Source organism: Penicillium hispanicum, assembly GCF_028827665.1.
Source record: "Penicillium hispanicum strain IBT 35686 chromosome Unknown utg000006l_segment0_segment0, whole genome shotgun sequence".
In the NCBI taxonomy this organism is placed as follows: Eukaryota; Fungi; Ascomycota; class Eurotiomycetes; order Eurotiales; family Aspergillaceae; genus Penicillium; species Penicillium hispanicum.
In genome coordinates this window covers 2,793,146-2,818,303 of record NW_026623198.1, presented here as the reverse complement: position 1 = coordinate 2,818,303, position 25,158 = coordinate 2,793,146, and the positions used below count along the sequence as shown (strand labels likewise).

The 25,158-nt window shown below is 53.7% G+C and overlaps 11 protein-coding genes across 11 annotated transcripts; 7 read left to right on the top strand and 4 right to left on the bottom strand.

Annotated features, from left to right (window-relative positions):
* Positions 1 to 228: 228 nt before the first annotated feature.
* On the bottom strand, positions 229 to 1,747 carry N7459_007392 (fasciclin domain-containing protein; the record flags this gene model as incomplete). The annotated part of the gene is given in 4 exon segments (XM_056946560.1): positions 229 to 621; positions 685 to 891; positions 955 to 1,682; positions 1,693 to 1,747. The coding sequence occupies 4 exon segments, from the start codon at positions 1,745 to 1,747 to the stop codon at positions 229 to 231; spliced, it is 1,383 nt and encodes a 460-aa protein (XP_056798559.1).
* Positions 1,748 to 2,437: 690 nt separating this feature from the next.
* N7459_007391 (intradiol ring-cleavage dioxygenase) lies at positions 2,438 to 3,513 on the bottom strand (the record flags this gene model as incomplete). Its single annotated transcript, XM_056946559.1, has 2 exons — positions 2,438 to 2,708; positions 2,795 to 3,513. The coding sequence occupies 2 exons, from the start codon at positions 3,511 to 3,513 to the stop codon at positions 2,438 to 2,440; spliced, it is 990 nt and encodes a 329-aa protein (XP_056798558.1).
* An 853-nt stretch (positions 3,514 to 4,366) lies between these two features.
* Positions 4,367 to 6,299, bottom strand: N7459_007390 (Zn(II)2Cys6 transcription factor domain-containing protein; the record flags this gene model as incomplete). Its single annotated transcript, XM_056946558.1, has 2 exons — positions 4,367 to 5,619; positions 5,687 to 6,299. 2 exons carry the CDS (start codon positions 6,297 to 6,299, stop codon positions 4,367 to 4,369), a joined length of 1,866 nt encoding a protein of 621 aa, XP_056798557.1.
* Positions 6,300 to 7,311: 1,012 nt separating this feature from the next.
* Positions 7,312 to 7,825, top strand: N7459_007389 (U6 snRNA-associated Sm-like protein LSm7; the record flags this gene model as incomplete). The annotated part of the gene is made up of 3 exons (XM_056946557.1): positions 7,312 to 7,483; positions 7,554 to 7,625; positions 7,698 to 7,825. The coding sequence occupies 3 exons, from the start codon at positions 7,312 to 7,314 to the stop codon at positions 7,823 to 7,825; spliced, it is 372 nt and encodes a 123-aa protein (XP_056798556.1).
* Positions 7,826 to 8,451: 626 nt separating this feature from the next.
* N7459_007388 (uncharacterized protein) lies at positions 8,452 to 9,745 on the top strand (the record flags this gene model as incomplete). Its single annotated transcript, XM_056946556.1, has 4 exons — positions 8,452 to 8,548; positions 8,607 to 9,286; positions 9,340 to 9,641; positions 9,694 to 9,745. 4 exons carry the CDS (start codon positions 8,452 to 8,454, stop codon positions 9,743 to 9,745), a joined length of 1,131 nt encoding a protein of 376 aa, XP_056798555.1.
* Positions 9,746 to 10,096: 351 nt separating this feature from the next.
* Positions 10,097 to 13,899, bottom strand: N7459_007387 (uncharacterized protein; the record flags this gene model as incomplete). Its single annotated transcript, XM_056946555.1, has 3 exons — positions 10,097 to 11,035; positions 11,084 to 13,686; positions 13,746 to 13,899. The coding sequence occupies 3 exons, from the start codon at positions 13,897 to 13,899 to the stop codon at positions 10,097 to 10,099; spliced, it is 3,696 nt and encodes a 1,231-aa protein (XP_056798554.1).
* Positions 13,900 to 14,269: 370 nt separating this feature from the next.
* Positions 14,270 to 16,615, top strand: N7459_007386 (CCAAT displacement transcription factor COY1; the record flags this gene model as incomplete). The annotated part of the gene is made up of 2 exons (XM_056946554.1): positions 14,270 to 14,396; positions 14,460 to 16,615. 2 exons carry the CDS (start codon positions 14,270 to 14,272, stop codon positions 16,613 to 16,615), a joined length of 2,283 nt encoding a protein of 760 aa, XP_056798553.1.
* A 1,672-nt stretch (positions 16,616 to 18,287) lies between these two features.
* On the top strand, positions 18,288 to 19,103 carry N7459_007385 (uncharacterized protein; the record flags this gene model as incomplete). The annotated part of the gene is made up of 2 exons (XM_056946553.1): positions 18,288 to 18,554; positions 18,609 to 19,103. 2 exons carry the CDS (start codon positions 18,288 to 18,290, stop codon positions 19,101 to 19,103), a joined length of 762 nt encoding a protein of 253 aa, XP_056798552.1.
* Positions 19,104 to 19,683: 580 nt separating this feature from the next.
* On the top strand, positions 19,684 to 20,841 carry N7459_007384 (rRNA 2'-O-methyltransferase fibrillarin family protein; the record flags this gene model as incomplete). Its single annotated transcript, XM_056946552.1, has 3 exons — positions 19,684 to 19,756; positions 19,902 to 20,068; positions 20,131 to 20,841. 3 exons carry the CDS (start codon positions 19,684 to 19,686, stop codon positions 20,839 to 20,841), a joined length of 951 nt encoding a protein of 316 aa, XP_056798551.1.
* Positions 20,842 to 21,716: 875 nt separating this feature from the next.
* N7459_007383 (SDR family oxidoreductase) lies at positions 21,717 to 22,685 on the top strand (the record flags this gene model as incomplete). Its single annotated transcript, XM_056946551.1, has 1 exon — positions 21,717 to 22,685. The coding sequence occupies one exon, from the start codon at positions 21,717 to 21,719 to the stop codon at positions 22,683 to 22,685; it is 969 nt and encodes a 322-aa protein (XP_056798550.1).
* A 345-nt stretch (positions 22,686 to 23,030) lies between these two features.
* Positions 23,031 to 24,695, top strand: N7459_007382 (mitochondrial processing peptidase; the record flags this gene model as incomplete). Its single annotated transcript, XM_056946550.1, has 5 exons — positions 23,031 to 23,180; positions 23,234 to 23,359; positions 23,413 to 23,490; positions 23,548 to 24,242; positions 24,305 to 24,695. The coding sequence occupies 5 exons, from the start codon at positions 23,031 to 23,033 to the stop codon at positions 24,693 to 24,695; spliced, it is 1,440 nt and encodes a 479-aa protein (XP_056798549.1).
* Between the last annotated feature and the right edge of the window lie 463 nt (positions 24,696 to 25,158).

Here is a 25,158-nt window from a genome sequence, read left to right as displayed (position 1 = left end):
CACGGATCTGGGGAACTGTATCTCTTGCTTCATCAGCAGGGGTTTCTGGAAAGTCTGCCCATGGTCTTGTTACATTATTGTTTTGCTGGAACACGGCGCTGCCAATCATGTACCAGCACATCTCGTGGGAAATACACTCAGACAGATAAAGAATGAAGAAACTCAATGCAAATTCTGGTGTAGGACTGATAGAGGTAGCAGGCTTCCTTTTATTAGTGCCCCCTTTCCCTACAACTCCATCCGTGGCATCTCAACCCCCATCTCCTCACACCCAGGAAGCAGTTCCCTCATCACCTCTTCCATCAGCTCCTCTTCAACTCTACCATGCATCCTTTCACCAATCTGCTTTGGCGGAATCAACACCTGATCCAAAACATGTACGACACCATCACTCGCCAGTACATCCGGCGCCATCACCCGATAAAACCCATTCACCGAAACCACAGACCCGGTCCTCCGCCTCGCAACGTCGATATCAATCTTCTGTCCATGCAACAGCGTCGGCAACTCCACATGCACCGCGCCAAATGGCGGCATCGTCCGATTCCCAAATGGCTCTACCTGGCCGTGGACATCATACAGCGTGTCCGAGTACAGCGTCCGTCCCGGAACGAGGTAATACTACAGCAGCGAGCGGAGACACTTCTCGCCGCGTGCCGAGAAAAGAAACGCATTAGCACGCACGCCGATTCGTCGCCACGCCGCATTCGTGGGCGCGAACCTGGTCCCACCGTGCCGCTTTTTGACGCCGACCTGGTTGGCCAGGTGTGTGCGTTGCAGACCGAGGGCGAAGGTGCTGAAGCGGGCTGGCAGAAGGGCGAGGATGGTACTCCTGTTCGATGGTGGCATGAGGGGGGTATCGATTTGGTAGAGGATGCCGTTGCCCGCAACCTGGGTGAGTTGAGTGGTGAGCCAAGCTCATCTGGTGCCTTGTTTCGTGTCGTCGATACTCACGATGTCGCCCGCGATAATCTGGGCAACGCCGTCTAACATGACTTGCCCTTGCGGCTGCAGGCTTACCACGATACGCTGTTCCAGGTTCTTGCCCAGAGCTGACTCGGTCAGACTCGTTGGTAGGGTCCGTTGGCGCTTCAGCCAGTCTGCGCTGAATGATCCTGGCACGACGTGGTAGTCTAAGATGCGGGATATGGATTCAGATGAAAGCCCTTGTCCGAGAAGGTGCTCTATGGCACTGTTCGTCGGTGCGAAGACGGTGTAGCTACCGTCGGTGCTGCTGAGGAGGTCGACCAGGTCGGTCTTCTTCGCGAGAAGGTCGGCCAGTCGCCTGGTTGTGTCGCTTTTGCTGATCAGCTCCCATATTGTATGGTTGGCTGGACAGACAATCGGCCATAAACACGGCTTTGGAGGTTGGAGGATTGGATGGGGAGGAATACTAAGTCGATGAGGAGGCTCATCGCTGTTTTGGTCATCGTCATGATCATCACTGTCATCGTCATCATCTTCATGGTAGTTCCCAGCTCTCCAGCCAGAGTCCCTGTCAAGATCTACAAGAGCCAAGCCCAACCCCGTTGCAGATTCATAACCACTTCTCGTCAGTGTGGCAACCACCTCCCGCCACGATTCAAGAACAGTCTCGGTCTGACTCGCATGATCGTCAACCGCCAGCCCTGAATATTCCTGCTTATCGACATCCCAGAAACTCTCAGACAGCACCCCCTGGTCTGGAATGACCAGGGCAGAGCATAAAAAAGCGGTCACTGGTAAAAGAGCTGCAAAAAAACCGCATGGTGGTAGGTGCTTGCCTGGAGCAAGTTAAGAAGAAAAAAAAGCTCAAGAAACAGCTCAATAGCTCCGAGAACAATTCCTAGAATGGCAGCCGCATATATAGCGCTTGATTCCGTGATTCATGCTTAATATGCCCGTTTCATCCAACGGTTTCACTGAATACGCAGGATGTTTGTTCTCCGGCATGCGACGAATCGCTCTACACTGTTATGAGGTCTATTCAACACGGGACTAGACGATTAGGTTCCACCCCGTCGTACAGAGCACAGCTTAAGCAAAACAAGACCCAATCGCGATGCAGACCGCCAATCACCTCCTCGTCGCTGATTTAATTCCAGGGCTTTTCCGGTCTTGTTCCGCGGCCTGGAGGCGACACAGACTTGGAGGGAATACCCAGGCGGGTGAGACGTGTGATGCATCGGATTCTTCCCAGACGGCTCACATGCCCAGTTAAAAGCCTCGCGTCGTCATTAAACGGGTCCTGCGTTGATTGCATGGTATATCATTGTAGTCTTCTCATTCAAGGTATCTGAAGAAATAATTAGGAAAAGAAGAAAGTTCCGGGTCATTTCACTTCATCGCCAAGTTCGTCCAGGCTGATTTGTTCGTTTTCAAGTCCAGCACCAAGAATATCGTCCATATATTCACATTTCCGTTAAATCATCGCTTATATCCCGTCGTGGGTGGCAGTTCAGTCCAAGTCCGGCACCGGCAGCCCATTAACAATCTTCACTTTGCGGCCTAGCTTGTCGAGTGCGGTCTTGGAGTTCTTCGCGCGCAGCTCGCCCGTCTCGGTGTCGGATACGAGCACGAAGTCGTACGTGAGCAGGGCATGGCCCTCGGGCACGCCGTATTTCTGCGCGATTTCGGGGTCGGCCTTGCCGATGTCCACGGTGAGTGAGTCCTTGACGCCGAAAACAGCGTCGGAGGTTTCGTAGGGGTCGTTGCGGAGGTATAGAGCGCTGGGGCCGTTAGCAATAATGTATCCGCCAAATGTCGTTTAATCAACAAATCACAAACAGATCGGGGTGTGAGATGGCAGCCATACGTAATCAGGTGGTCGTATCCCTCCTTCTCGAACATAAAGTGCATGTGTGACGGCCGGAACGGGTGCCGGTGCAGCTTCTTCAGCAGCTTGCCCACGGGCCCGTCGTGAGGGATCGGGTAGGGCACGGGCGTGATTGCCTTGAACCAGAAGAGGCCATTCTTATCCGAGCGCATGATGCACCGCCCATCTGGGCCGTCCCGCCCAGCATACTGCACATCGTAGTGGCCCGTCGAGTCGGTCTCCCAGATATCGATCTTGACGTCGTCGATGGGCCGGCCCTCGGTATCGCGTAGCGTGCACACGACTAGTAGCGGTTCACCCTTGGGGTCGTGCGAGATGGGGTCCCCAGCGGGCATTTCCTCCGCGTCGTGGGTGTGGAAGGGGCCTAGGACGGTACCCTCGGTCGAGCCAGCCGGCTTGGGGTGGTCGATGGCGTCGACGAGGATGGACAGGCCCAGCACGTCGGACAGCAGGATGAACTCCTGGCGGACGTCCGTACAGATCTGGCCGACTTCGGTCAGGAAGCGCAGGCCGGTCATCCACTCATCGCTGCTCAGGCGGGTTTCGCGGGCAAAGTCGTGCAGGTGGGTAACCAGGCGCTCGAGGACGTACTTCATGCGCTGGTCCTCACATAGCGAGTTGATGGTGATCACGTTCTCCGTGATGTTGTCCACGGTAAGGTCTTTCATGGGCGGGATCTTGACCTGCGAGGGATCCATGGTGACGAGAGTAGTGTAGGCAGATTGGAGGTGGGGAGAGGTGAGGATCGAGGGGAGGAGGAAGAGGAGAAACACCACCTGCCGCAAAGCATCCGGGATATATTTATATCGCGAGCAGTTATGGCCCGACTTACTCCCCGGCAAATCCGACGGGAGTGGGGATGATGAGAATCGCGTGCAGCTGCAACCAGCGGAGCTCTGGAGATTTGCAACTCCCCGCAGGGCGTCCCCGCCCACACAGCGCAGCGGGAATAGAATTTAGCGATCACCCCGGAATTCCCCCGCGGCGAGAAGTGCCCTAAAGAGCTCTTGATAGACGCCTATCGGGCTTGGGCCGATCCCGATGGAGCGAGCACTCAATCTATCTAGATCACAACATCTAGTTGAATACCTGGCTTGTCCCTACATGGGAAAGATCCCTCTTGCATTGGTCAACATGGTCTAAAATAAGATCGGTGGGGCAACAGTACATCCATAGAGACATATATCCGGGATGCCCGATGGTGGAATTCTGATTCAGCCCTCACAGCAAAGAGATCAGGATGCGCGGATCCGTATATCCGTGGCGCTGCGGGGCGATCCGGGGTAAAAACCTTGGTAGAAACCTCTAGATGCACAACTAACTAGTAAGTTACGCTGAACGCCAGGACAACGTATAAATGACATTCCAAGCTCGAGAATCACAATAGAAAGCAAAATAGACACCGGTCACCCAAATGTATCAGACGGCCATGGATATACATAATGATGATATATACGCTCAGAACCCCACAGCCCACCAGTTTCGCCAGCGCTCGCAACTATAGGACAAGACATAGAAAAGAGAAATATACAAAAAACAGTCACCCTCAGCCTAGGCTTGCACCATCCGTCGGTCACGCTCGCGGTCTCGGTCCGAGTCGCGGTCGCTGGTACTGTCCCCGGCGCGCTCGGCACGCTCGGTGCGCTCAGTTGTGCGTTCCGCACCGCGCTCCTTCTCCTGTACCGCAGCTGCAACGCGTGCATGGTGATCCACCGTGTCCAGAATGGCCTGCATCAGACGCTGGTTGGCATCAGGGTCCTCGTCCTCAGCGTGTCGCGAAGGACGCTCTTCATATGCCAGACCACGGCCTTCCGTCTCGCTCATGGCGCGCCGAGAGGAATGTACTGACGGGGGAAGGCTCATGGAGGCTCCGGAGCCTGGCCCAATGTGAGGGGCTCCAGGTGCCGAATCGCGTCGGCTATGCTGCAGATAATGGGGGCTGTTCGATGTCTCTGGAGGATTGTGACGCTCAGCCGAGGTCGGGATTCCCGGAGAGGGCACCAGACCTTGAGGAGGCAGAGTTTGAGCGCGCCCAGCCTCCAAGCGCTCGCGCGACAAGGGTTGCGGCCATACTGCTCGCAGTTCATCCTCCTTGACGTCTCGCCAGGAACATTTTGCATGCTTCTTCGTGCAACCCATGCACGCCGTCAGGTTCTTCAGGCAATCCATGTGAAGCCGACGGCACCGGTCACAGGGTGGCATGACGCGCTCGCCGCGCTGCAGCTCCTCCATGCGCGCGACCATCTCAAGCTTGAACGGGCCTCCATCGTCCTTCTCCTGGGGAGTTGTTTTTGGTGGCGGAAGTAGCGATGAAGGTGTGCTGGGGATCGCCACTGGTGTCGAAGCACTGTTGTAGAGACTGTACTCGGCTGGATCAGATACTCGGGGCCGAGGTCGGGGCTGCGGGTTGATAGAGCCCGTTACATCGTCATAGCCGCGCGCCTGGCGATCGGCCGTTGTAAAGAACTTTTTCATCAATTCGGCCCGCGTGGTGGGCGAGGCGCCCTTGATCGAAGTTCCGTTGATGATCGTGACATTATCGGTGTTGGAGTGGGAGAACATGAACGGTGATGATAGCGTGTTGTCGTCCGAGGCCTCGGCCTCAACCCGGGCTGCGTTGACGGCGACGAAACCAGCAGGCGAGGCCTGAGCGGAGTGGCCATTGGTGGATCCATGGCCATTAGCCTCGCGCAAGGCCTCGCCAGCACTGCGCGATTGTAATGACGCATCGTTCTCTCGTCGGCTCACAATCGCGGTGCGGCGATTTTTGAGGCGGTAACTGAGTTGGCGAGCTCGGGCAGACACTATGCACAACGAATGAGTGATTTTCGATCGAACATCCAGAAACATGAGGCTTGCTTGTAAGCTCACCTTGGTCCGCCACCTGGATGATCTGCTGCAGGTTCTTTTCCAAAATCTCCAGCGCGCCCAGTTCCTTTTCTTCGTCCTCGATAATCGGCTGTGGGGGGATCATCTTCTGGGGCATCCCCGACGCGACCAGCACGAAATCCTCCTCGCTGATCTCCACCCGGCACTGCTTAGTATAGAACTGACAGACCCGCACGCCGTTGCGCGACATCTCCAGGTTGAACTGCTCCGGCTTGTTCTTGGCGAATTCGACCACGTCCAGCCAGGTCACCGTGGGTCCGTCCTTGCCATGCGACTTGAGAACTCGCGGGGGTCCATCGAACAGACGCTCAAAGCGCTTGATCAAGATGGGGCCTAGCGGACATGCGCCGAGATTACCAGCAATACTCTCGTGACGATGTAGCACTCCGTCATATTCCCCGATCAGATGGATGATAGCGGGCATGGTGTCCTCTGCGGAGACGAGGGGCAGGTTATCCGGGTACTGGCGCGCGAGATAGTTGATCTGCAGGTGGCTCGAGTGCACCTTGGGGACTTTGGATTGCTGGGGAGGATCGGCCGCAGGGGACCGGGGCCGTTTGTTCGACGGCTCCGCGGTGGTCGTGCGGGATTCCATGGTGGAATTGGCCGAGCGAAGCACTAAGGCGACGCGACAGTATAGAGATTGCGTATAGTATGGAACCCAGGAGTTGTGCCCGACGGCGAGAAAAAAGAGTGAAAAAAAGGGTCAGAGACGACTACAGCCAGGAGTGCAGCGGAGTCAGGGCCGAGGGCGGAGCACAGAAGGCGCGGGTCTAACCGCTGAAGGACAAGGCTGGTGTTGGAACCTTAGCCAAGCGCCCATGAAGAGGGTTGAAGAGTGAAGAGGGGAGAGCGCAGCGAGAGGGAAGGAGGGAGGGAGAGTCCCCGAGAGGAAGCGAGGGAAAGTGCTTCGATTGCGCGACACCCGGGCCCAGTGACCAGTACCTGATAGCCCCCCGAGCGTCCGTCGCGGTACTGTACGCCCTCCGTACACGGCGGAGTCCGCTCTCCGCTGGGCCCAACCGGGTCTCCGGCTGCTCCGCCCGGGCTCTGTTCCCTGTTGGAACTGCGCCATTATCCGCATCTCGGGAGTCACTACTTCATGAGTTACGATCTAGTATAGTCACATCACCAATTAAGTGCTCTCATTTCGTCTCTAAATCAGCCTTAGTCGCGAGAAATGGGGCGATCGCCACAAAACAAGCCTTGGTGGAGGTGACTTTATCATGGTATCGTGGATGCCTGGAGCTGCAGCCTGGTGTGCTTCCAACGCCTGGACGGATAGGCTAATCGTATATCCTCTCCGCCCGGACGGTACTGTGACGGCATGACAATACCGGCGGGATTCAGGCGGGCGTTTGCACTTTTTTTTTTGCAGCGACTCGGTACTCACGCCGTACCGTTAACCTCGACTGCAGACTACCACCAACAACTCCCACCTCCCTTACTACCAAAAATCCCTCATACATCGCACTGCGCCTGGTATCTCAACGTACTTCCCCGTACGACTCTTTCCACTTCCACCCCTTTCTTGCCCGGCGCGCCCTCCCTTCTGGGTTTAGTTTTCTTTTCCTCCCTCTCTCTCCCCCCCCTTCACCGCTCCATCCATGTCCGAACGAGGCTCGTTCCGAGGCGGCCGTGGTCGCGGTGGTCGCCAGCCCCAGCAGAAAAGTGGCGGTGGTGGCAGTGCGCAGGAGAAGCCCAAGAAAGAAAACATCCTCGACCTGAACAAGTACATGGATAAGGAGGTCCAGGTCAAGTTCAATGGCGGTCGCGAAGGTGAGTTTCTTTTTCCTATTCCTTCCATCCACCACTCCGTCATAGTTCGATCTCGCTCACTCCACTCTAGTCACTGGAACCCTCAAGGGCTATGATCAGCTCATGAACCTCGTCCTCGACGACGTCAAGGAGTCCATGCGCGGTAAGGCGCTTTTTTTTTCTTATCTTGAATCATCTGTGATGGGTCCCCCCAAAAACTAACGTTGTACTCCAGATGACGAGGGCAACCAGACTACTCGTTCCCTGGGCCTGATCGTCGCGCGCGGCACGCTCATCGTGCTCATCTCGCCTGCCGACGGCAGCGAAGAGATCGCCAATCCTTTCGTGCAGCCCGAGGAGTAAGCGCCCGGTCCCGGTTCTGTACGAAGCAATGAGTTCAACTCGCGCTGCAGCCTCGCATGAGGAGCCCGAGGGCGGCGCTGGGCCAAGCTAGGCGCCACGCCCCCGGGCAGCGCGGCAGAAATTGATAGACCCTGAAATGACACCCGTCAGAAGGCTAACGAAGGGAATGAATGCAACGCAATGCTTTCTTTGTTCTTTGGTTTCCTCGCCCCAAAATTTATTGCATGATCAGGCCCGCCCGGTGTTGGGTCATTTGTTCCCTTGTTTCTCCTGGGCTATCACCTATATTGACTTTGGTACCTTCCCTAAGAGGCAAGTCAAATGAACCAACAGTTCCAAACTAGGATGCGAGCCGCTTCGAATTTCAGCTTGGCGGGCAATGCGGTAGTTCCTGTAGATCAGCGAGAAATGCCATAAAAGACGCGAGTGCAACTTCTCCCCATTCCTCAATACTTGACTGCCGAGCATGAGATCGATCATCCTGGCGATGTCTGAGCGTAGCTGGTAGGCGTGCCGGCCACGCTATCCCTTCTCAGCGCGTCACATTGAGCTCATCACGAAAAGACTAGTTACTTCCCTTTCGTTCTCTCAATCTTCTACTGAATACCGTGATCAAAGACTGCAAAATGGATGTGCTCACTGGATTCTTGGCTCGTCTCTCTACGGCACCTACAGCACCGACAAGTCCAGGGACTCCCTCGCCAGCCCTTCTCTCACTATTAGGTATGAGAATCTTGCGTCCTCTGGAAGATAGCGGTATTACTATCCTTGACTCTCGCAGAAACCTCGCCAATTCTCAAGCGCAACGTGACCGTCCCCGATTTGGCTGGTATTCTGGAGGAGAACCGAGTGGCTCATATACGAGGCTGCCGGGCATCTGGGAAGACAATCCTCGCTCTCCAGCTTTACAAGCATTATGAGGAAGCAAGCGTCCCGGTGGTCTTCTTGAACGACTGGACCGACACACAGCCCCACGAGAGCTCGTATCTAGATGTTCTCGTTCGCCACGCTGTCTCGAAGGGCTACACATTCATCTCGAGGGATCTCATTTCAGAACAAGACATCGTCTTTATTCTCGACGAGGCCCATCATTCATTCCAGGATACTGAGCTCTGGAACGCTTTCCTGAGAATTCAGCATGAAGACCCCTCATTTCCCGCCGGGGCCAAAGTCTGCATTTTCTCCCGATATGGCAATCAAATGTCCGGGCCAGAAGCACTCATCGAACCCAGATCGTCGGCCCGTGATGAGATCAAGCAGGAGGTATCAATCGGTTCCCCGAGTCGGATACCAACACCAAAAATGCCGACTTTCTTTGACAGCGAGGAAAGTTCTTCGGTGGTTCATTATTTTCTCGTGTATCGCGATATTCCGTATGACTGCGATGTTAGAGCCTTCATATCCAGCATCACAAACAGACATCCAGGGGCGGTCACCGCTTTACTCCTGCTGATTGGAGAGGTGCGTCTCGCCCATTCTGCTGGCATTTCTTATAACAGCTGTGTTTCTTGCAGGTCTACGGTCGAAAGAAAAACATGGACCAGATCGACCTTTACGATATCGTGAAGATTCTGGAGGACGAAGACAATGCGTTCGGATTTCTTGCCACGACGATCCTTGGAAGTTGTTGTGTGGATCCATCGAAGCTTACCCCCGAGATGGCTATGGTCATGCAGAAGGCCGCTACAGACAGTTATTTGGAGTGGGAGAGTGAAGCAGTGCGTAGATGCTATGAAGAAGGCTGGCTTCACAGAGAGGCTATTCGTGGATATACTCCGCTTTTCCGATACGCGCTTCCCTCAATGCTGCATCTGAGGTGGGCGATTACCCTGGCCTTGAGTATCTATTGACCCGGCTAATCTGAATAGGTTGACTGGTTACTTGCTCCGTAAATGGAAGAGTGCGCAACAATCGAATTGAGACGTCGGACTTACTTTTTGTAAGCTTGCTATCATACTCCTCTGGAGCCAACAGAACGCGAATGGACAATGTTGAGCATGTCATTGTCCATGTGCTCTTGCTCTTCTCAGACTCTTCGGAGCCAATTCTGCCGGTCGATGATTGTTCGTATGTGGTCGAGATTTACTGCAAAGTCATCAGGCCTGGCAAACTCGTTGGGATATAGGAAAGGACAGAAGCCCATTGTGGTCCGAAAGTCAGTTTCCCTCGTAACATTGCCAGGTATCATAGATGCTAAAGCAAACAAGTCGACAAGCTGTACATCCACCATATAATGCACCTAACTGGGCAGATCCACGAGAGAAAAGAAGTCTAAGGGATCTCATGCCCAGACGTGGGAGCATCCACCACATCTCCAAAATCGTCATCACCGCCATCCGTAGCCCCATCGGTTTGCGTCGATGGAAGCGGCTTAGATCCTCCATCTTTCAAACGGTGCACACCTTCTGCATCTTCTAACCAAGGCCCAGCTTTCTCCATGGTATCGTTATAATCGACACCGATGCGCAGGCTAAGACCCGCGCTGAGAGCGCGTTCAATGCGTACTTCTCGCGTTTGAGACACAAGGCTGCGAAAAACATGGACAAAGAAGCCGCCCAGTATATCGACGCTCCAGTCCTCAGGCACAAGATCGAGAACTTCACGAACGTCGAACCAAGCCGCGAAACGGGCGAGAAGGTCACTGGTGCGCTCAATACGTTCTGATAGGTCTTGGATATGCAGAAATTCATCAAGAAGGTGGCGGAAGAGTGTGGACTGCAGGTCATGGTCGGCAAGCTCCGGTTGGGCCCCAGCAGAGGAGGCTGTGCTCCGCGGACCACCGAAGAGACAGTATCTGATTGCGGAATCATAGTCGCCCAGTCCGTGGGTCAGAAGTCGCAGAGCAGCACTATGGTGGCCCTGTAGGCCATCTAGTATGATGCTTTCTGAGACGAGGTCATCCTGGAACGGCTCGATGCGTGCCAGCACGTTGGGAATCGAATAAGTGATGCCCGAGGGTAGTGGTGTTGAAGAGAAGTGAGTGCCAGAGGTGCCGCTCAGCAGCTGTAATAGGCGAAGTCGAGACTGCCACCAGGGCTCATCGGGGGTGTTTTCAGTAATGAAGTTCAAATATGTCGGCTTGGGAGGCTGCAGGGCCCGATAGGTCGAATAGGACTCAGAGAGCGATGCTCGCGCGGCAGAATTCGACTGAAGCACTGAAAGCACCTCATCCAGGTAGTACGAAATGAGATCATCGGCGTATTGGGTGTACTATAACCAGTTAGCAGTGATTCATCAAGAAGCTTAAGGTTGACTCACATGCTTAGCAAAGACCAAATGCTCCAAGTAAACTTGGACAGCATTTGGGGCGCGCTCCTTGAGCAAAGCAACAACATCCGCCGGCTCCAGCCTGACTCGACTGGAGTTGTCTGCAAATACCTGAATACCCAGCTCAGGGTTGCGTCCAGCAAGCCAGGACCCATACTCCTCAACCAACTGGGAGTCCTTGATCTTCACCAAATACTTGCGCATCTGTGCTTCGATGCCAAGAGCATTGACCTCACCGCCAGCGTCGGATTCTCCATCAATGATCCTTCGCCAAGTCTTGAGCACATTGCGAGACATCTTCTGGCTTTGATACAGTCGACTCAGTATATATAGCCTCTTGTACTGTTCCAAGAGCAACACGGCCCGGTCGAAGTTTCCCTTCCAAGTGTCGACCAGTCGATTTAACTCGGTGCGAGTGGATGACATCGCCCGCTGTTCTGGCTTCAAATGGGCATCTTGTTCCAGAAGCAGATGCAGAAGTGCAGCATCTGTGCTATCCAAGACATGGATTTCATCGGTGATGCTACCGTACCCTCTCTTTTGTTGCCAGGAAAAGAGGAACCGCTTCACCATATTGAGGACGGAGCTGTGGATAGTGGATGGCCCAGACGCTTCGCTGCTTGTGTTTTCGACTCGCTCGATGTACTTTTCTGCCGCAGCTGCCAACCCAGCATGAATCCATATTCCCTGAGGGCCCTGTAAGACCTCGCATCGAAGTAGAGGGATAAACAACAGAGCCAACCTAGGATCGAGACTGCCCTCCAAGAGCGCTCTTTCGGTAGTCTTAATGACAGAGTCTTCCCACTGATCTGACTGCATAGAGAGTAGATCTCCGTACAGCAGAAGACTGGCTTTTTGTTTCACATAGCCCAGTCCGATAAACTCGGCCTCATTCTTGGGCTCAATATCCTGTATTGACAACATCAAATCCGTGATAGCCTCTCTCTGGAGAATTGTGTGTCCACTGTTGTCAGTTTGTTGCGCCCTCTGCAGAATATCTTCAAGCTGAACGACCAGGGGATTCTTGAGGAGTCGCCATATCTGGGAGCCTGACCATAGGATAAGACTGCTTTGGAGTTTGCCCAATCCAGTTGCGAATTTCGCTTCTTCAGCATTCCGTTGGGCTTCCCATTCTCCTTTCTTGGATGCCTCTGAGTCGGTCAACTCCTGAGACTCAAAAAGTTCTTTTTCCTTCTGCAGCTGCTCGATAGACGCCTGTGTTCTGGGGTCCGCCGTGGGTACATGCGGAGATAATGAAAAGGTCTTGAGGCGGACCATTTGTAGAAGTTTTCCAATATCATCAAGCTCAATATGACTGGGGCTCACGGTATGCCGCAATCCAACTCGCGCTCGCTGTCCCTCTCTGGGTGAAGGGATTTCTAACCATCTCCTGTGTCGCTCAATTTCCGCGGGATCATCGTCCCACCGTTGTATCTCTAATCGGTTCCTCGGCTCTTCATCGTCACCGAGCTCGATAACAGCAAGGACAACCTCTTCTTTGCCTTCTTCAGTTGGCTGAAGGGATTGATCATCTTCGCCAGCATCCACGACGACTGCCTTTGGATATCGCTGGAAATTGATAGTTCCCCTGACAACCTCGCCGTCCATGTCTACGAACATTCCTACCCCCGGCTCTGATTCCTCGGTTCCAGTTACTAGTAGAAATTCAGAAGGGGTAGGAGAGACGACATGAGGCTTCACCCTTTTTGGCAAAGGCGGCAGCGGCTTCAGGCTTTCAGAAGCAGTAGGCCGCGGATCTTCAGAAGGTCTGTCCGAGGATTTCTGTTGAGAGCCGTCTTCTTCTCGCTCTTCTGAGCTTGATCTCCGAGGGGTACCCGTGGACGTGAATGGATCTGGCGTTCCCGAGGGTGACCTCTCATGACGCGGCGGCTGCCCTTGTGGTTGTAGCATTCCCACAAAAGCATTCAAACTGCTGCTTCTCTCATGTGTGTGAGTATCACTAGGAGAGGAGCTTGGGTAGGATGAGGAAGGCGACCGTTTCAAAGGGGTCTGCGGGGCCGGCGTGAGATTCTCCACTTGACCGGACTCAAACACTTCGCTGGAAGAAGATATTGGAAATAGCGGGATCTTCTGCTGATGTTCTACCTCCAGGAGCGAGTATGAGTGCATGTCAGCTGCACAGGCAATTGTGCCTCGACGTGCAGCAACGAGGCAGCCGGGAAACCCGATTTTCTTAATGCGGCGTGCCTCCTCCCCAATCTGAACTAGCATGATTGTGCTTTGCACTGCAAGCATCACCACCGGATTCTCATCAGCTTCAGGATCTCGGTTAAGATCCAAGCCCCCAATCCAGCTGCAATGGTTGACCCTCGTGTTCCCGAACGCCGGGCTGAGCTCCGGGAGCATGTAGAAAGTGACCGTGGCATTGCAAAGTATGCACGCTTTATTCACCGAGGATAGAATAACAATTTGCTGCACTCCTTTCTGGTCGGCATCCGAGGGTACGGTCTGGAATGGGATGGATAATCGCGATGCCAGTATAAAGGTCGGTTCGTTCGATTCGTCGGAAGCTGCTGGAAGGCAGACAAAATGCAATACTTCTGCGGCAGAGGTACCAATGTAGAGATTCTCCTCTGGTATTCATCATGTTAGCAATGACCTCTTGTTATACAGCCAGGCAGGTATAGCTCACCCCAGTACTCGACGCAGGTGATGTAAACGTCCGAGCTATCCTCTGTAGCTAGCGGTACGTTCTCGAAAAGTAATCTCAGCACATAGGGCTCAGATCCTGAAAGGCCAGTCCGCCGCCTCTTACGAGGACTGGCTCCATCGTCTGAAGCCATCATGGCGGGCGTCCTGCTATCTCCCCGCCAGCATTGGAGGGAGTCGGAGTGAAGGCGGTCAAGTCGGTTCGGGGCCAAAGCTTCAGGGGCCGCTAGATCAGGAACGGTTACTACCTCGGAACAGCGGCAGACAAGAGAACACCTGGACTTTGAATAACTGATCGCAAACAGACACCATTCACATTATTCCAGATCTGCGCCTTCTAGTGCATCTCATTTGAGGTATCTGTTCTTGCTGGTGCCTTCCTATAACGGAAGAACGTCGGCCCGGGTGCCGCGTGTCCTGTTGCAGCTCCGCGCGATCTCCCATCTTCCTTTGGCGGACTGCGATTCGGTGTGGGGTGATTGCGCTGAACTGGGCTGAACCCCGAAAATGGACTCTTTCGCCATCACAGAGGGCCTTGCGGCCCAAGAGCGTCAGGAGACCCAGTCGGAACCCGTCTCCAGCAAGCTATCCGAGGAGACAAACAAGTTCCAGCGTGCTATCGCAGCCTGGCGAGGTAAACCCCCGGTCTGTTGCGATAAATTCATGCGATATGTCGCAACTAACGAGCTTTGATCAGGAATTGACCTAACCAGTACCATCGCCAAACTTGATACGACGGCCTCGGATATCGTTGAGCACCAGCGGGATGCTCTTGTACAAAGGAAGGAACTGGCACAGAAGACCAAAGATTTCAGGAAACTGGAGGATGAAGCGAAGCTCTCGGAGTACAAGGGACTGCTGAAATCATACCAATCATTTATCGACCTCTTGACCAACCAGGGAAAAGCCTCCTCCTCGTCGTTCTTGCAGCTATATTCGTCCTTGTCCGAAGCCCCCGATCCATACCCACTCCTCGAGGCCTCTGTGGAATCCCTAGTCGTATCTGAAGATACCGTCCCAAAATTGACATCAGAGCGAGACCAACTACAGCAGTCTGTAGACCGTCTCACCAGACAGCAAGAGCAAACAGAGAAGCGCCTCCAGGAAGAACGCACTGCCAGGAAGAATCTCGAAGAGAGCCAAGAATCAAGAGCCAAGGAAATCGAATCATCTTGGGAGGCAGTGTTGGCAGAAAAGACGAACAACTGGACCGCAAAAGAGAAGAGCTTAGAAGAGAAGGTGGAGAATCAAGAACGGTTGATCAAAGAGCTCAAAGCCAGCTATGAAGTTTCTCAGCGCTTGGGAGAGGACGATGATACCGACAATGCTCGCGGCGGTGCTATTGCCGCGGAACTGGAGCTTGTATCTGCTGACTTGGAGAAGACAAGCTTGAGGTTGGCAGACATGGAAGCCCGGAACGAGCAATTGCGGTTGGAGTTGGCGCAGGCCGTCTCACACTCCAACCCTGATCAACCGACCTCTATCGAGGATGATCCCGCATATCTTCGTCTTCAGTCGGAGAACTCGGGTTTACTTCGGAAATTGGATGCGGCACGCTATGACAAAGATTCGACTCGGCATTCCTGGGAGGCTAAGCTCCTACAGGCAGAGAGAAGTGCCTCAAAGTCTGCAACAGAGAGGGATGAGCTGCGCTTGCGGCTTGAGAAGGTTGCCGACTATGAAGACATCCGCCGGGAGTTGGAAATGATCAAGTCAATCGAGTTTGCAACTGGAGACGACGAGGATGTTGGTGAGGAGGTTGTCCAGGACGATACGACGAACCCCAATGGAACTGGGACCAAGGCAAATGGGAAGAATTCTCTGGAGAAACTTCTCTTGGCCCGCAACAAGAAATTGACCGATGAGCTCACGGTCTTACGAGTGTCGACGCGTGATATACGAAGCCAAATAGAAACGTTACGTGGCGAGCTTTCGGCAACGAAGCAAGAACTCGAAAAGTCTCGAGGATTGTCGACCACCCTAGAAAACGATCTCCTTCGTGTGCAGCAAGAGGCTACCAATGCATTCCCATCGTCACCCATGTCCGTTGCGGGGACTTACTCTTCAAGATATCCACACTCATCTCGTCGGGGTGCAGCATCTCCCACCTCGTCGATCATCTCTGGGTTTGACCAGAGCGCCGCATCTGCAAACACCATGGAAGCAATCCGCGCCGGTGAGGCTGTGGGAGGTGGATCTGGTCTTTTGCCCATGATCCAGGCGCAACGAGATCGTTTCAAAAAGAAGAACTCAGAGCTTGAGGAGGAGTTGTCAAAGTTGTATGGCACTGTCAAATCTTTACGACAAGAAGTTGCGACGCTCCAGAAGGATAATCTGAGTCTCTATGAAAAGACTCGCTACGTTTCAACCTACAGTCGCGGCCAGGGAGCATCCACTTCTGCATCCTCGTATGCGAATGCCCCCAGCTCCACCTCTGTTTATACTTCCTCAGACACGCCCTCCGGGCTATCCCTCGATCGATACCAAACCGCTTACGAGGCCAAGATCTCACCCTTTGCGGCCTTCCGAGGTCGTGAGTCGGCTCGCGCGTACAAGCGCATGAGTCTTCCTGAGCGGATTGTGTTCTCTCTCACCCGCATTATTATGGCCAATCGTACTAGTCGCAATCTCTTTGCCGGGTACTGCTTTGCTCTCCACATCTTACTATTTGTCATGCTCTACATGATGAGCTCGATGGAGATAGAAAAGCACAGTGCCATGGGTGCTGTGGGAAGCGCCGCTGCGGCTGCATATGGGGGTAGCGGTGGAGGAGCTGGCACTGGCAGTGGGAGTGGCAGTGGCAAACTAAATGCCGACGATTGGCAGCAGGAAGGGTTCAACCAAGCCAGCTGATTCCACTCCAAGGCTCTAGATTTATTGCAATGCTGGTTATCTACGACTTGATCCCTCGCCAGAAACTTGAGGGATAAGGCATCCATGTTCCATACTTGAACAGCGAGGGCTCTGGAGTTCCCATTTCCCCCCCTTTTTTTCTTTCCTTGTCTTTCGTCATTGTCTCTGTCATACCTGATCATCGAATCTCGGCGTTTCGGAGGATGGGTTTCTAGCAATGACGATCTAAATCGTTCTCTGTATGTCGTTTTACCGTGAACTAGTTCCACAGGCAGCCAGTGTGTACAGTTGATTCGGATCTAGGAGATACCTATGACATTTTCCATTTTTCACTCGTTTGCCATTTTTTTTCTTCCATCTTTGTCCCCTCGTAACGACGCTTCCAGAGCCGGTGGGGATGGGTTGTGTCCCCCCTGCTTGGTGTCCTGTCAGTTGCTTTGGCTCGAGATCATACCCATGTGCCTTCTTTTGGTCATATGCTGCATGAGCAGCTGTAAATAATCATGATGCCGATTTTAGACTTGCTTCCGGCGCTTTGAAATATCACCCAATCATCATCACCTAGGTATTCTTGTTGGCGGTCTAGCGGTCTAGCTTGGCCCTTCACCATTCGTTATATGTTATTATGTATCTCAGCTCTTGTCTCCTCGGGTAATTAATCCCAAGTGGAATTCGGCGGATAAAGATAGTCTTTGTGGCTGCCTTGTGGAGTAGTGTATGATCAAGCTAACCAATACTGAGTATGTCAGACGGATTGACAACGGACGGAAGAGGCGTCGGTGCTATTGCAGCGTGAGAGCCCGAATTGGAAGAGTGACCGCCACCATGCGGAGCGGAATCCCTCCTTTCCCCCGCCTCTCCTCATCTCCCCTCAAGCCTCTCAGTGGCAGTCATGCTTCACACGTCGGCTGCCCAAACAGAGGTATATATTTGTTACGAATGCCGCTCCAACTCCAGCCAATCATGCGTCCATTGCCAACCCAGCCCACTTCCGTTTAGGGGGCCCTTGTTCATTCAGGGAGACTTCCTGGTTGCGACTCTGCACACTAACCCTCCCGGGCAGTCATCATGCACATCTAACCGCCCATCACACATGGCGAGCTCCTTAGGGCAGAGTTATTAATAGCCCGGAGAATTGCTGAGCGATCGCACCCTGGGCAACTGGGACTCCTTCGCCGTGCCGCCCACTCAAAGCCCGCTGTTTTGCTTAGCGCGTTGCCATCTCGATTTAGCCAAAGTCGTTTGAGGCCGGGGACGAATGAGGTTGACCAGCGGCCGTGGGTGACAGGCTCGGCGCGACCCGGGGCCAATGAACGCGTCCGGTTAGCCACCCATCCTTGCTAGTACCTGCAGTGTGCATCGATCACTTTTTTTAATAGATTCACATCGTTTCGAGCTAGACCAGTGTTACTATCTTTGAGATCCTCGCGAAACTTGCAATCAGCACTGGCTCTATATGTACCTGGCATCCCGGCCCGACGCATTCATCATCCTATGTGTCAATCCCTCCATTCGTCGTTCCTTTCTTCCAACTCCTCTCAAGCCCACATCCAGCCTGGTGCTGTCAAAGCCTTCATCTCTTATTTATAAGTTCTCCACGGGAGAAAAAGAACCTCACAGTCATACTATAATTCTCTCCTCTCCTGTCCTTCATCATCGCAGCAAACCCACGATGCGTCTCGTACCGGTTCTGCTCTCTCTGGCAGCGGTTTCCCTTGCCGCCCCTCCCAACTTCTTCAACGATGCATACGATTTCACAGACGAACTGTCGGGCTACTATACCAAAGTAAGCCAGTATATCAACCGCGTGAGGCACAGCACTCGCCCATTTGCTGTAACATGTGACGTCTCCAAGATCACTCTGCCCTCCTATGCATCGGGTCTGCCAAGTCCCGATGGTTTGAAACCCAGATATGTTGCTCTTGGGCGAGGCACACAGGTATGTTATCGACTTCTCCCATCAACCGATCTCGCTGTTAATAGTATCCCATAGAACTATACCTGTGCAGACTCTACATCCAAGTCTACCCCAAAAGCCATTGGAGCGGTCGCAAACCTCTACAATGCGACCTGCATTGCAGCCAACTATCCGGACCTTATGGAGATGCTACCAAATGTTGCCTACACGATCGCCCTGCCAACGAATGAGTATGCCAGGTTCCCTCCCGCCGACATTCAGCTGATGGGCCACCATTTCTTCTACAACCCAACTGTGCCGGAATTCAATCTCGACACCACCGCAGCCAAGCAATATGGCATCGCCATGACCAACAAGAAAGCCCAGCTTAATGCGCCGTCCAATGCATCCCAGGGCGAGAATGGTGCGGTGGCCTGGCTTTACCTCACTACCATCAGTGGCACCGTGGGCAATTACAGGAGTGTCTACCGGGTCAATACTGCATCTGGCGCAGCCCCAGATACCTGTAAAGGCATGCCTGCTGCATTCGAGGTTCAGTATTCTGCCAATTATTATTTCTTCGGTAAATAGGAGGACATCTGTTTTTTGTACATAGAGCGGGGTATCATTCTTATCATTCTTTGAGGGGAGTGGACTTGACTTGAAGAATTACCAGGCTGGGCCATTATTACTTTACTTGATTCCATTTGGGAAGGACTCATAGTTATACCAAAAGGAGTATGTTTTTCTCGCTGAGTTCATCCAGTCTAAAGATGCCCGTTCCCATAGGTTGCAGGGTTCATGCACACACGTGATCTCATCCAACACGTGACCAATTCACTCCCATGAAGAACGCTAACCCTAAGAATACTAGCGCCGTTCTGATTTTCTGAAAGATCCAAAAGCGCAAAAAAATCTCGACCGCATCAACGAGCAGCACCGGCTTTGACCAGCACGCGACTGAGCATTCACGGTCATTTCATCAACAGCTGCTGACCCAGTGATCACAGTTACTGTGCCATTACTGCTCGAATTACCACAAACTCATTTTTTTTTTTTGAGATCGTCCACCTTGAATTTTCGCAAGTACTCGGTTTGAGCATTCGGTAGCTCAATTCCCAACCCGCTCAGCTCTCTCTACACCCAAACCCAACAACAACCCAAATACGAAATGGCTTTCACTCCTCGAGGCCGTGGTGGACCCCCTGGTGGCCGTGGTGGCCGTGGTGGCCCTGGTGGCAGAGGTTTGTGCTCCAGTTCTCTCCAAATCACAGGCAGTCTGTATGGATCGCTATTGCTTGCGATCATGCTACCTCAGCCATCAATACATATTCTGGCCCGTGATGAAATTGTGAAAGATGGTTTGCTGATTGGGGTTTTGTCCTGAAGGTGGTTTTGGTGGTCGTGGTGGTGGCTTTGGTGGTCGCGGCGGTGGTCGTGGCGGCCGCGGCGGCCCCCCTGGACGTGGTGGCCGTGGTGCCCCTCGTGGTGGCCGTGGTGGTCGTGGTGGCCGCGGTGGTGCCCAGGGTGCCAAGGGTGGTGCTAAGGTCATTATTGTAGGTGTTCAGGGTCCTAGCGAGCCGGTGGAACAAATGCTAACCCACTCCTCTCTTGCTAGGAGCCCCACCGTCACGCCGGTGTCTTCGTTGCCCGTGGTGGTAAGGAGGATCTGCTTGTCACCAAGAATCTGACTCCGGGCGAGGCTGTTTACGGTGAGAAGCGTATTTCCGTCGAGGCGCCTGCTGGTGATGACGAGGCCGTCACCAAGGTCGAGTACCGTGTGTGGAACCCCTTCCGCAGCAAGCTTGCTGCCGGTATCCTGGGTGGTCTGGACAGCATCCACATAAAGCCTGGCTCTAAGGTTCTCTACCTCGGTGGTGCCAGCGGTACCTCCGTCAGCCACGTCGCTGATATCGTCGGCCCCACTGGCAACGTTTACGCCGTTGAGTTCTCCCACCGCTCTGGCCGTGACTTGATTGGCATGGCTACCCACCGCACCAACGTTATTCCCATTGTTGAGGACGCCCGTCACCCTCTGCGCTACCGCATGCTCGTGCCCATGGTTGATGTTATCTTTGCCGACGTTGCCCAGCCTGACCAGGCCCGTATTGTTGGCCTTAACGCTCACATGTTCCTGAAGGACCAGGGTGGTGTCCTGATCTCCATCAAGGCCAGCTGTATCGACAGTACTGCCGCTCCCGCAGTTGTCTTTGCCGCTGAGGTTGCCAAGATGCGCGAGGAAAAGATCAAGCCCAAGGAGCAGTTGACCCTCGAGCCTTTCGAGCGTGACCACTGTATCGTCGGTGCTATCTACTCTCGGACCTCATAAGCAGGGTACCTGATTTCTTCGTCATGTCTTTTTCCTATCTGTTCTTTCCTCAGGCGTCTCGTGTTGCGATGTATCCACTGCTTCTCTTCTATTGTGACTGGTTATCTCTTCCCATGTACTTTTGCTTGCGTCACAAAATCAAGGTCTTACGTCGAAAAATGCACACTCTGAAATGACCCTGTTCTCTTCGTAGAAATGTTGTTCAGGACTCATGCGATGTACGAAGTTCTGCAACAGACAGCAATACCGATTGGGGTTTGCTGTTGCTCGAAAAAGTGAGACGGCTTCCTCTGTAGCACTAATATCCTCTACTTCTGATTCCTCGAATGTAACTCGAAGAACTACATGTCCTACTTGGACGAAACCTCGCAGGAAAGTACAAGAAATTATCCACCTACCGTTGTTAGTAGCTGGAATCCAATTTCTGATGGCTCATGGGTCGCCGCGCGCGATCCTCTCGGACTTTCCCCGCGGTATCTGTTCTGAGAACGCGGGTGGTTCGGCAATCGGATTTCTCCCCGAGATCCAGCTTGCGCTCTCCGGCCCAGAAGAAAAGCCTCGGATTTGGTGCGTGGGAGCGAGCTTCAGGGGACCAATCTCTGGGGAATGAGATGCTATCATTGGTTGGTGAACAATATTGCACCGGAATGACGATGTGTGGGGGAGGAGACGACTCCATGACAGCTCCGCGGGGTTCTTGTTGGCAGCGACTACATATGCCAGCGGGATGTCTCAGCCCTGGAATGGATGAAGAGAAACCCTCACTTCTGCTCTAAGCCATTGACTATTTGGCGCTGTCACTCTAGCGCTTCAAACTCCTGCATTCGATACTCAAGTGTACACACCGGGGCTACAGAATCATTACATTATCCGACATGTCGATTCTAATTACCGGTGCCAGCGGTTATGTTGGCCAGGAATTGGCGGCTGCGCTTCTTGCAAGCACTCCTGCTTCTACCACAGTCACCATCACCGACGTTGTCGAGCCGGCCATCCCCGAGTCGGCTGCGCAGCATGCTAGTCGTCTGACCTGCGCCCGCGCCGACTTGACCGCGACCAAGGAGGTGGACGAATTGATCAGCGTCTCCCGTCCATATGAGACTGTGTACTTACTCCATGGCATCATGTCCAGTGGTTCCGAGGCCAATTTCGAGTTGGGCATCCGAGTCAACCTCGATGCAACCAGATACATCCTGGACCGACTACGCGCGACAATGCCGGGAGTGAAAGTGGTCTTCACATCATCGTTGGCAGTCTATGGCCCAGCGCCAAAAGGGTTCGTGATCGACGAAACGAATTTCCCGCCTGTGCCTTCGTCTTCCTACGGATCCCAGAAGCTCATCGTCGAGACGCTCCTGAACGACTACTCCCGCCGCGGATTCTTGGATGGCCGCTGTGTGCGTCTACCGACAGTGACGGTTCGAGCCGGCAAGCCGACACAAGCTGCGAGCAGTTTTGCCAGCGACATCATCCGTGAGCCATTCCACGGCAACAAGGCTATTCTTCCCGTGGCCAAGGAGACCGAGATGTGGATCTGCTCGCCGCACACTGTCATCAAGAACTTGATTCATGCACGCGACGTTCCCACGGAGGCGTTCGGGGAGTCGAGGTCTGTCAATCTTCCTGGGTTGAAGGTGAGCGTGCAAGAAATGCTGGATGCATTGGAGCAAGTCGGCGGGAAGGAGAGACGGGCGCTGGTGGAGGAGAAATACGATGCTGCCACCGACAAGATCGTGCAGTCGTGGACTCCCCTTTTCTCCACTGATCGCGCATTCAGGCTTGGATTTGCAGCGGATATTTCGATGTCAGAGAACATCAAGCAATTTGCTAGTCGATTTGGATGATCGGAGCGATCTCGGGACCAATCAACAAGGCGGAACTGGTATGATGGGTATTAATTGGCAAATCGGCGAGAGGTGGCATATCTGGTGATGAAAGATTCGTTAGGGGATATCGAGAATAGGAATTTCAGCACCTGAATCCAAGCAATTCCCGTCCATGTCGCAAATGAACACTTAGGAGCGCAGGGCAAGGGAGTAATCGGGACGAGAAGGGCGGTTTGGCAAAACGGGTCATGTGATTGGCTGGCGCGCTGGGCGAACAATTTGACTTCCGAACTTCAACCTCAGGGCGACTCCAGCTCTTTTCTCCATCCCCCTTCCCCCTCCCACTCTCCCCAGTTACCCGCAATGGCTTCTCGGCGCCTAGCTTTCAACCTCAACCAGGCTCTCCGGAGTCGTGCGGCTCTGAAGTCCATCCAGCCCGTGAAGCGAGGCTTCGCGTCGCCGGTTACGTTGCCGTCTACCACCCAGTCCACCACCCTCTCCAACGGCTTCACGGTACGCCCGGCAACGTCGAACAATTCCATTATAGCCTTACTAATATCTTCTAGATTGCCACTGAGCACTCGCCATGGGCTCAGACTTCCACTGTCGGCGTGTGGATCGATGCCGGTAGCCGGTCAGAGACTGACAAGACCAACGGAACCGCCCACTTCCTCGAGCACCTTGCCTTCAAGGTCTGCCTCCATTGATCAAATCCTCGTGAACTTCGTCTGACCAGACTTTCTAGGGAACAAACAAGCGCACGCAACACCAATTGGAACTTGAGATCGAGAACATGGGCGCTCACCTGAACGCCTACACCTCGGTACGACCGGAAACCTGCTACACACATCTATGGAAACAATACTAATCAGAGAAATAGCGCGAGAACACCGTCTACTACGCTAAGTCCTTCAACAACGACGTCCCCAAGGCCGTTGATATTCTCTCCGACATCCTTCAGAACTCCAAGCTCGAGCCGGGCGCCATTGAGCGCGAGCGTGATGTTATTCTGCGCGAGCAGGAGGAGGTTGACAAGCAGCTCGAGGAGGTCGTCTTCGATCACCTCCACGCCACCGCTTTCCAGGGCCAGCCCCTCGGTCGCACCATTCTCGGCCCCAAGGAGAACATCCAGACCATCTCCCGGAACAACCTGACCGACTACATCAAGACCAACTACACCGCTGACCGCATGGTCCTGGTCGGTGCCGGTGGCATCCCTCACGAGCAGCTTGTTCGCCTGGCCGAGGAGCACTTTGGCAACCTCCCCAGCCAGCCTCCCACCTCCGCTGCCCAGGCCCTGACCGCTGAGCAGAAGCGCACCCCCGAGTTCATTGGCTCTGAGGTCCGTCTTCGTGATGACACCATCCCCTCTGCCCACATCGCTCTCGCCGTCGAGGGTGTCAGCTGGAAGGACGATGACTACTTCACTGGCCTGGTCACCCAGGCCATCGTCGGTAACTGGGACCGTGCCATGGGCCAGTCTCCCTTCCTTGGTAGCAAGCTCAGCTCCCACGTCAGCAAGCACCACCTTGCCAACAGCTTCATGAGCTTCTCCACCAGCTACAGCGACACTGGGTAAGTTTATCCCTGTAACTGGTTATTACAGGAGGATGTATACTGACTCGCTTGTGTAATAGTCTCTGGGGTATCTACCTGGTTTCCGAGAACCTGACCCAGCTCGATGACCTGATTCACTTCACTCTCCGCGAGTGGTCTCGCCTCTGCAACAACGTCACTTCCGCCGAGGTCGAGCGCGCCAAGGCCCAGCTCAAGGCCTCCATTCTGCTCTCCCTTGACGGCACCACTGCTGTTGCCGAGGACATCGGTCGCCAAATCATCACCACTGGTCGTCGCTTCAGCCCTGAGGATGTCGAGCGTGCCGTTAGCCAGATCACTGAGAAGGACGTTATGGACTTCGCCACTCGCAAGCTGTGGGACCAGGACCTGGCCATGAGCGCCGTTGGCAGCATTGAGGGCATCCTCGACTACCAGCGCATCCGTGGTGACATGACCCGCATGCTCTCCTGATTTTGCCGGCATTTCCGGTTGCGAATGAAAGATGGCCACCCAATGCTCCAACCCGGGCACGGGTGGGCGTGGTTTGAATGTACTATCAATCATTGCCTTGGGTTGTTGTTAGACCCTGATTTGTGTGTGAAATAGCAATTAATGGTTTACCATAGTAGACTATACAGTCTGTCATCCAGGGCATGACAGGCCAAACTATCCCCTTTGTTTTTTAGTCCCCTCGATGTTGTGTCCCAATAACAAAATTTCGTATATATGCTCACTTTGGGCCGTGGCAGCTACTGCTCTATTCACCATTGAGGCCTTACTACGTTTTCTATTTTTGCTTACTGTCATCATTAGCAGACAAGTGACACGGTGCCATGTTTACTTGGTATCTGGCGTCTCCAACGAGACATGTGGAGAGCTAGGAACATCATGTATCATGTCCAGGCAGCTAAATTATGAAACCTCACATAACACT